This window comes from Nicotiana attenuata, chromosome 8, assembly GCF_001879085.1.
Source record: "Nicotiana attenuata strain UT chromosome 8, NIATTr2, whole genome shotgun sequence".
In the NCBI taxonomy this organism is placed as follows: Eukaryota; Viridiplantae; Streptophyta; class Magnoliopsida; order Solanales; family Solanaceae; genus Nicotiana; species Nicotiana attenuata.
In genome coordinates, this window is record NC_031996.1 from 9,354,062 (window position 1) to 9,364,601 (window position 10,540).

Consider the following 10,540-nt stretch of genomic DNA (forward strand, 5'->3'; position numbering starts at 1 on the left):
CCTGGGGGCGGTTGTTTAAAGCCATAGACAGTTGCCCCAACTGAGTTTCAATGTTCTTTATAGCTAAATCATGCACTGCCAACTTTTCCTGCATCTTACCATTTGTTCCAATAAGTTGTTGAAGCATACCTCTGATCTCCACCATGTTGTTATCTTGTTGCTGAGGAGGTGGCTGATATGTCAATTATTGTTGATTTTGCTGTGGATAGCCCTGTTGTCTCTAATATGGTACTGGCACAATTTGGCCTTGGGGTTGCATACCTCCAGGTTGTGGCATGTTTGGTCTATATTGCTGATTTGGTGCCGATCTCCACTGTTGTCCTCCTTGTCTCTGACCCCCAAAGTTGTTGACATAATTCATATCTTCTCTTACCCCTTGATTGTCACCTTCTCCACTCCATGAACACACATAAGACTGATTAACGCAGGGTGTACATAGTCCTCCATTTGTTGTGTCAACAATATGCACCTGCTTTGTACCCATCTCATCAATCTTCTTTGTTAATATACTCATTTGAGTCATGAGTGTGGCTATGTTCTCTTCATGCGAATTATTTGGGTCAAGAGGAACTGAATGCACTATGGGTGCCAGTGTTGTACCTCTAGCCATCCACCCCGAATTCTGGGACATCTTGTCAAGAAGGACTTTGCAGTCGGTGAATGTCTTACTCAAAAATGCACCTCCAGCTGAAGCATCCACATTGGCCTTTAGATTGTCAGCTAACCCCATGTAGAACCTCTGGTCGAGCATCTGGGCTGGAATTCCATGGTGAGGACACTTCACTAGAATCCCTTTAAATCTTTCCCAAGTTTCCTGTAAGGTCTCAGTTTGCTGCTACTTGTACTGCAATATTTCATCAATCTGCCTTGCAGTCTTATTGGGTGGATTAATTCCTCCCAATAAGGTGACAATGGAATTTATAGGGAGCGAATTCAACCAAGTCTGAGTTTCCCCAGTCACAGAGAACGGGAACAGTAACAACTTGATAGCTTCCGGGGTCACATTAGGCTGCCTTTGGGTCACACAAATCGACAGAAAACTTTTCAAGTGTTGCTGAGGGTCTTCAATGTGAGACCCGAAGAACAATCCCTTATTCTGCAGAAGATGCAGCATGTTGTTGGTGATCTGGAATGTCTCCGCTTGAATTGGGGGCACAGCTATGGCAGTAGCCAGGTTGTCAGCTGTTGGCTGTGCCCAATCATAAAGTGCAGCTTCTGGCACAAGAGGTGCCACTACTCTGACGTTTGGGGCAACTTGATCGTCCCCGATGTTTCCGTTGGCGTTCTCTACGTCACCCATGTCAATTTCAAGCTGGTGTGGTTGTTATGATTGTTGGATCCTCTTGTTAGCACGGTTCAATGCCCTGAATGTTTTCTCGGGGTCTGAGAGTCCTTCAAGCAGTTCTCCAGTCCTCGAAGAATTTCTATGCATACACCTGAATTCCACAAGAGTTCAAACGTGAGAATGTCAATGAAAAGATTGTTTAACACCTTCGAAAATTGATTTAAACTAATAATTCTAACACTACTTTTAAGTTGTAATAAATAATACCGTTACTTCCCCGGCAACGACGCCAAAATTTGATCACGCCTAACTATGTCTTCTAAAAGACAATGCGGTCGCTGCAAATATAATCCGGTTTTAAGTCCGAAGTCGAATCCTCAGGGAACTAACCTATCTATTACAACTCTTTGGCAATGCTATTATCAACTCAACCAATTTCTAGATGCAAGATTTTTATCAATCAATCTTGGGTTTTTGTTTAACTACTTCAAATAATATTAGAAATAATAATATGCTAAATTGAAGATAATTCAATGGTAAAAAGGTCTAGGGCATTGATTTTCCCAATTGCTAGTTTAGGTCTTAACTATTTTGCTATAATCTCGCCGTAATACTATATGAGGATTATGAGCTATGGGTTATCGTAATTATCTCTCGATCAACTACGATAATTTACTAGAGCATTCTCTCGAACTACTCTAGCTAGCAATATGTGCAGCTCTAATTTATCCCACCAAAGTTTCGTTATCTCTAAACCCACTTTTAAGTTCAAGTAATAAATCTCCTCAATTACCCAAAAGTGGTGTTGTTCAATAGCAGTCTAACCTGATATTCTTTCTCAAGCAATATAAGGTAATTAGACACGATTAATCAAGGGCCCATTCAATTAATCACTATACAAAACGTAGTTGAACAATCATATAATAAATCCGACTCGATTATAACAAGTTGAGTCAAAACTTCAACCAACAATTGGTTCCATTAACCCTAGATAATTGTTTGGCTACTCATAATAAAATAAGAATAAACTACAAAGTTGTTCATAATGTATAATTGCAAGAATTAAAAGGAGATAGAAAAACTCTAATGTTTGGTTGATCTTCTCACACTTGTTCTTGCCTTCAAAGTAGTCTAAAAACAAGCTTAATAATGTCTTGGGCGAGCTTCTAAAGTTTATAAGGGTTTGGAACAAGTTTTTCCCGAATTACACTTTGGTCCCCAATTTTCTGGCAATTGACGCGGCCGCGGCGCGACCGCGGTGAAGGCTGAACATTCTGCCTCGCATAATTGTCTGTCGCGGTCGCGGTGGATTTTTCCTCAGTCCATTTTTGCTTCTTTATGCTCAGGTACTTCTTGATTGGGCGTTTTCTTCACATTATTGACTCCAAAATACTCCATAGTGCTTCCTCACTTAGATTATTCCCTGCAAAGCAAAAGAACACCAATTAGAGCATTTTGTTATCAATTCGCCTATAAAACAACAATAAAGCACGGTAATATTAAGGTGTAAATATCATCTATATAGCCTAATATCAATAGCCAACAAAGTTGAGTCCCAACAGGTGTAAAGGTGCATGTTCGTTGATAAGGTGTCTATTCAGCTATTGAATGGAACGTTTTGGTGTTTATTCAGCTGTTGGTCGCAAAAATAATTCTGCGATCTTCCAACGTGCGAAAATGATTTCGCGATCTTCCAACGCGAAAAATATTTAGAAAAGAAAATGTTAAATGGTGGAAAAGGAAAATAAATTTGGTCCAAGAAAAATTATCAATCAATCATATCAATTGATCAAATCCAAATCCAAATTCAAAGCCGAGCCGAGCGATCGACGATGCGAGGCACCACTTCTTCTTAACTCTTTAAGAGCTAGAAGATGAGCTTCTCCTATATATACACAAATATTTTCTTTCCTTTTTAACAATGAGGGACAAAGTACATTAGTAAAGTGAACTAATTCAAAATTTCACTTCCCTCAATTTTTTTTCCCACCATTTTCCATTCACACCTCTTTTGTTACTAATAACAAAACCCAACAATCCCCCACATGAATGGGGAATGGCTATCCGAAACAAATATGCATGAAAAACTGTGTGTGATTCGCAAGTAAGGATTAATCACATCTGAATAAGTAGGTTTCCCTTTGAACTTTCCGTAGTGAACATATGTCGGATGTACTCGATCAATTGGTAGATTTGATATCTTTGAACTGTCGGACTTTGGTGTATACCTAGTCATATGTCACACGATCAACCCTTAACCGTCTTTGGTTCTCATTGTTGTATTCGTTTCAGCCATGAACACTGCCTGATTTCATAAGTGCATGGAGAACTGTCCTTACAACATTCTCCTTGAAGCGGCTTACACTTCACACTCATATAGGTGATTCCTAAACGTGTTGTCTTGTAGATACACTATTTGATATACCCCGTATCAAACTTAAAAACCATTAAAAAGTCCTAACGCTTTATCCTTGGTACTGAACATTGTCTTCATTATGAGAATGGACCAAAATTTTATTTAACAATGTTGAACCGTTACTAATGACTTTGTTTGATCTCCTTGAACCTAGATCTTGGGATCTCCAGTCTTCTAGGTAGAGTTAACGCCATAGTGACTTGTCCTCGGCCATAGTCCCATTCCCTTTGATGACTTCTCAACCGCCTCTCTAGGTAGGCCTTTTGTAAGCGGATCCGATACATTATCTTTTGACTTTACATAGTCAATTGTGATAATTCCACTAGAGAGTAGTTGTGTAACGGTATTATGCCTTCGTCGAATGTGACGAGATTTCCCGTTATACATAACTCTCCCAGCCCTTCCTATTGCTGCTTGACTGTCACAATGTATGCATACAGGTGCCATAGGCTTGGGCCAAAATAGAATGTCTTCTAAGAAATTCCGGAGCCATTCAGCTTCTTCACCGGCCTTGTCTAAAGCTATAAATCCAGACTCCATTGTAGAGTGGGCGATGCATGTCTGTTTGGACGACTTCTAAGACACTGCTCCTCCACCAATGGTAATAACGTATCCACTTGTGGATTTTGATTCCGTTGATCCGGTGATCCAATTTGCATCACTATATCCCTCAACAACTGCGGGATAATTATTGTAATGCAATGCATAATCTTCGGTATATTTCAAATATCCCAAAACTCGTTTCATTGCTATCGAACGAGCTTGGTTGGGATTACTTGTGTATCGACTAAGCTTACTTATCGCACAAGCTATGTCGGGTCGTGTACAATTCATAATGTACATCAAACTTCCCAACACTCGAGCATATTCCAACTGAGATTTGCTTTGACCTTTGTTATTTACACAGTATGATTTAAATCAATTGGCGTTTTTGCTTCTTTAAAGTCCAAATATTTGAGCTTTTCAAGAACCATTTTAATATAATGAGATTGAGAGGAGTCTGTAGGATCTTAATTCCCAAAATTAAATCGGCAACTCCTAAGTCTTTCATATCAAACTTACTAGTAAGCATGCGCTTAGTAGCATTTATGTTAGCAATGTTGTTATTCATTATCAACATATCATCCACATATAAACAAAAAATGACTATTTGATTTGGAGTATTCTTAATGTAAGCACATTTGTCACACTCACTGATCTTAAAACCATTTGACAACATTGTTTGGTCAAATTTCGCATGCCATTATTTTGGTGTTTGTTTTAGTCCGTAAAGTGACATAACAAGTCGACATACCTTCTTTTCTTTTCCGGGAACTACAAACCCTTCAGGTTGTTCCATATAGATTTCTTCCTCTAAATCTCCATTTGAGAAGGCTGTCTTTACATCCATTTGATGGATTTGAAGGCCATACACGGCGGCTAACGCTGTTAACACCCGGATAGATGTAATCCTTGTTACCGGCGAGTATGCGTCAAAGTAATCAAGACCTTCTCGTTATCTAAACCCTTTAACAACTAATCTTGCCTTATATTTGTCAATAGTACCATCATATTTCATTTTCCTCTTGAAAATACATTTAGAACCCAAAAGTTTATTTTCTGGAGGAAGATTAACCAATTCCCAAGTATGATTACTTAATATGGATTCTATCTCACTATTGACTGCTTCTTTCCAATATTGTGCTTCCGAGGAAGACATTGTTTCTTTGAACGTTTGAGGCTCATTTTCCAATAAGAATGCCAGAAAATCTGGTCCAAAGGAAGTAACTGTCCTTTGACATTTACTACGTCTTGGATTTTCCTCATGAAACGTACTTTCTTTTGCTTCTTCCCGAGGCCGCTTAGATTTTTCATTAGACGACTCACATTCCATTTTATACGAATAAATATTCTCAAAGAATTCAGCATTATCCGATTCAATTATCGTAATAATATGAATGTCGAGATTTTCTGATTTATGAACCAGAAAACGATATGCCTTACTATTTGTTGCATATCCTGCGAAAACGCAATCAACGGTTTTTGGTCCAATTTTTACCCTTTTGGATTTAGGAACTTGCACGCTTTAAAATATTTTAAGTTGGGTTTCCTTCCTTTCCATTTTTCGTATGGAATGGATTGCATTTTGCTATGGGGAACTCGATTCACTATTCGGTTAGCTGTAAGAATAGCTTCCCCCCACAAGTTCTAAGGTAAACCAGAACTTATTAACAAAGCATTCATCATCTCCTTTAACGTTCTATTCTTTCTTTCCGCAATTCGTTAGATTGCGGTGAGTAAGGGGCAGTTGTTTGGTGAATAATGCCATTTTCCAAACATATTTCTTCAAAAGGAGATTCATATTCGCCGCCCCTATCACTTCTTATCATTTTGATCTCTTTGTTTAGTTGCATTTCAACTTCATTTTTGTATTGCTTGAATGCATCAATTGCTTCATCTTTACTATTAAGTAAGTAAATATAGCAATATCTAGTACTGTCGTCAATGAAAGTTATGAAATACTTTTTCCCACCGCGAGATGGTATTGACTTCATGTCGCAAATATCTGTGTGAATTAAGTCTAAAGGATTTGAATTCCTTTCAACTGACTTATAAGGATGCTTAACATACTTTGATTCCACACATATTTGACATTTCGAGTTATTGCATTCAAACTTAGGCAATACTTCCAAATTAATCATTTTTCGCAAAGTTTTGAAGTTGACGTGGCCTAAACATTCATGCCATAAATTATTTAACTCGAGCAAGTAAGAAGAAGCTGAAATTTTATTCATATCAATGGCAATTACATTTAGTTTGAAAAGGCCCTCAGTCAAGTAACCTTTTCCTATATACATTTCATTCTTACTAACTATAACCTTGTCGGAAACAAAAACACACTTAAAGCCATTCTTGACTAGAAGTGATGTCGAGACTAAATTCTTCCGCATTTCAGGAACATGAAGAACATTATTTAGAGTCACAATCTTGCCAGAAGTCATCTTCAAAGCTATATTGCCCGTTCCTTCAATTTTTGCAGTAACGGAATTTGCCATAAAACTGTCTCGTTGGGTCCAGCGGGAGCATAATAAGTAAACAACTCCTTGTTAGCACAAACATCACGAGTTGCCCCCGAATCTATCCACCATTCTCTAGGATTTCCGACTAGGTTGCATTCTGAAAGCATGACACATAAATCGTCTATTTCATCATTCTTCTCAATCATGTTAGCTTGACTTTTCTTCTTGTCCTTCTTTGGTGCACGACATTCAGCAGCCTTGTCTCCAACCTTTCCACAGTTGTGGCAATTACCTTTGAACTTCTTCTTGCTTGGGTAATTCTTTGGTCCAGGTGGCTTTTTTCTCTTTTTACTCGTTGAAGCTTCCTCAATAATATTTGCACCCATAATTGTTGAATTTCCACAAGACTTCTTTTCTGCAGCCTTGTTGTTCTCTTCAATCCTTAGGCGAACAGTAAGGTCTTCAATTGTCATGTCCTTGCGCTTATATTTCAAGTAATTCTTAAAGTCCTTACACATCGGAGGCAAATTTTTAATAAATGCCGCAGCTTGAAACGCTTCATTTATGACCATACCTACAATCATAAATTTTTAGGATTAATAATATAATCAATATCTTTAAAAATATTGATTCGATTTATACCTTCGGCAAGGAGGTCATGAACGATGACTTGTAATTCTTGAACTTGAGTTATGGCAGACTCACTGTCAACCATATTAAAGTTCAAGAATTTTGCGACAACAAATTTCTTTAGTCCAGCGTCTTCCGTTTTGTACTTCTTTTCAAGAGCGTTCCACAACTCTTTCGAAGTCTCCATGACACTGTAAACGTTGTACAAGCCCTTTTCCAAACAACTCAATATATAGCTTTTGCACAAGAATTCAGAATGCTTCCATGCCTACATGACCACAAATCGCTCATTATCCGGAGTCTCTTCTCCCAAGACTGGAACGTCCTCGCTAATAAAGCACTGCAGACTGAGAGTGGTCAGGTAGAAGAACATTTTCTGCTGCCAGCGTTTGAAGTTCATGCCGAAAAATTTTCCGGGCTTTTCTGCCGGTGCCATCGCCGGTCCAAGCATTGTGCGACTTGAAGACGTCGTAGCCATTGCAGCAGTAGTCGTTCCAACAGAACCATTTTGGTGTTCCGTACTTGTTGTCATTTTTTTTGTAAAAGAAATTGACACAAACAAAACTAGTATCTCGGTGAAGTTTTTATATATTCAAACCAAATACAAACAACCGAGTTTTTATATCTCGGATTGAGTAGAAAGTCACCGGCAAACGTTAGTTTTAAAAAACAAAGCAAAAAAAATTCCAAGCCCACAAGTTTCTTGTGTTTCCTTAAGGAATTTAATCCCCTCACACTCTCCAAGGTTGCTGATTAATTCCTCCCAGAATAGAACGGAACACCTATTATGTGATAGCGGTACTTCAAATCACAGAATTTCGGCGAACTCAAATGGCGGAGCAAATCACACAAAATGCTTGCGTTTTGTTTTTGAAAAAACCAATGCAGAATGCAGAAGATTGAAGGGAGAGATTTCAGATTTTTCGGTGGTGGAAAATGAGGCTAAGCCTCTCTATTTATAGCCAACAAAGTTGAGTCCCAACAGGTGCAAAGATGCCTGTTCGTTGATAAGGTGTCTATTCAGCTATTCAATGGAACGTTTTGGTGTTTATTCAGCTGTTGGTCGCGAAAATAATTCCGCGATCTTCCAACGCGCAAAAATGATTCCGCGATCTTCCAACGCCAAAAATATTTAGAAAAAAAATGTTAAATGATGGAAAAGGAAAATAAATTTGGTCCAAAAAAATTATCAATCAATTGACGGAAGCCGAAGCCGAGCGACGACGACGGCGGCGCGATACACCACTTCTTCTTAACTCTTTGAGAGCTAGAAGATGAGCTTCTCTCTATATACACAAAGATTTTCTTTCCTTCTTCCGATGAGAGACAAAGTGTATTAGTAAAGTGAACTAATTCCAAATTTCACTTCCTCCATTTCTTTTCCCACCATTTTCCATTCACACCCCTTTTGTTATTAATAACAAAACCCAACATAAACTACTAAACACATATATTGTTATTCCATATTTTATTTCATAATAAAATTGTATAAATTATCACATATGTTAATGCATGTATTATTTAGAGCTACCAACCAATTCTCCATAAGTAAAGTAGAAATTAATTTTTCTTATGCGACGAAATAAACATTGTTATATTATTTCTCTAAAAGAATTATACGTTAAAATTATTTTTTCTAATCTCTCCAACCTAAAGAGTTCCCCGCCAAAAGTAAAACTCCTTTGAATTTACCACGGCAACCAGCGCGGTAGATATTTTTTTGGCGCCAATCTTCCCGCCTTAAAGTTTTCCCTCCATTTTAATACACAATAACCACTATTTATAACTCCCACATAATACATCAAATTGCATCAGTTCTCAAAGTCTTTATTCTAACGTATTTTACATTAATTTCTTTTTGTAGTTTTGATTCAGTATTACCAGCGCCGCCATGGTTGTAGCCCTAGGTCCCGGAAAGTTCTATGGCAGCAGCCTACCTAGGCCACGGTTTTACTCCAACCCGAATGGCGAACAACGGGTCGATCCACCAGTATCCGTTTTGGATCCGTTAATGTCATGGGCAGAGGAAGCTCACTGGTCAATGGGCGGTCTCAGCTTCAAACGCCTCCGTTTACAAGGCCGGATCGAAGGTAACATTAAAAAACTCAAAGCTGAGCGTGCAAAGTTCGAGAAAAAAGCCCAAAAGAAGTCGCCTGTTAAGGTTTGTTTGTCATCACCAAGCTCAGTAAGTCCATCTCCTCCCCCTGCTCCGTTGAATCTGAAACGGAAAATGCGATTGGTTGATGAATCTGAGGATGAAAATGAAGAGGTAATTGAGAGGAGAGTGGAAAAAAGGGGTCCAGCTAGGAAATTGGATGCTGATTTTGATAGGGTTGCTGCGGCGAATGGTGGGAGAACAAGGAGTGCTAAAAATAGAGAAGCGGTGGTTGAGGTAGTAAATAAGGAGAAGGTTAAGGGTAAGAGATTGAAGAAGGGTTTGAAGAGTGTTGAGAAGAAGAGTGGGTTAGTGACACCACCAAGTCTGAGGAGAAGTTCTCATAGATTGTCGAAGCGTGGATCGCCTTGAAGGTGTTTGATTATTTGTCGCAGTGAGTAAAAAATATTCTGAGTACAGGATTAGCATTTTCCGTTTTGTTATGTAAGTTGGATTAACGTTTAAGGATCTTGTTAAAGTGAAGGAAAGTGTTATTATTATAAGAAACAGTCCAGTTTTCTTTTTTGCTTTTACGTTTGGCTGTCTTTTGGTGCCTGGTTTTGTGTCTGAAATTATAAATTGTGTTTATTGGTAGTACTGCAATCTGGTCTTTGCAGACTGTGATGTTTGCCTCAACTGATATGTTAGTGTTTGCACAGGGTAGAGATCATTTTAATAAATTTCTTGATTTTGGGCTGTAGAAATGCAATCATACCATATGAAAATAATCAACATGTCCATAGAGTTGATGAGATGTGTGGAGGTCAATTATATAGGATGAATTTTCAGGCTAGGATCTAAAGGTCTTGATGTGTAAAAACATTTGAAATTTTCTATCTTTGTTTGTGTTGACTGTTTCCTGTTAGGATTAGTTTTAATTTGACATAACTTCAACTACATCACTGAATCTGTCAGACAATCATAATGATCAATAACTTATGGTCAACATCAACTTGTTTTATAGTTTGTGTATTCCACAACTTGATCCTCCTTTTTCTTAGATTAATTAAGCTACTACTTTAAATTAAACTTCTACTCAATACTAGATAGAGAAG

At 38.1% G+C, this 10,540-nt stretch overlaps 2 protein-coding genes across 2 annotated transcripts; one reads left to right on the plus strand and one right to left on the minus strand.

Annotated features, from left to right (window-relative positions):
* LOC109231473 lies at positions 6,691-7,862 on the minus strand. Its single transcript, XM_019397133.1, has 4 exons — positions 7,603-7,862; positions 7,343-7,521; positions 7,053-7,274; positions 6,691-6,962 (listed from the first exon to the last, which is right to left on the minus strand). Exons 1-4 carry the CDS (start codon positions 7,860-7,862, stop codon positions 6,691-6,693), a joined length of 933 nt encoding a protein of 310 aa, XP_019252678.1.
* On the plus strand, positions 9,222-9,857 carry LOC109231474. The gene has a single exon (XM_019397134.1). The coding sequence runs from the start codon at positions 9,222-9,224 to the stop codon at positions 9,855-9,857; it is 636 nt and encodes a 211-aa protein (XP_019252679.1).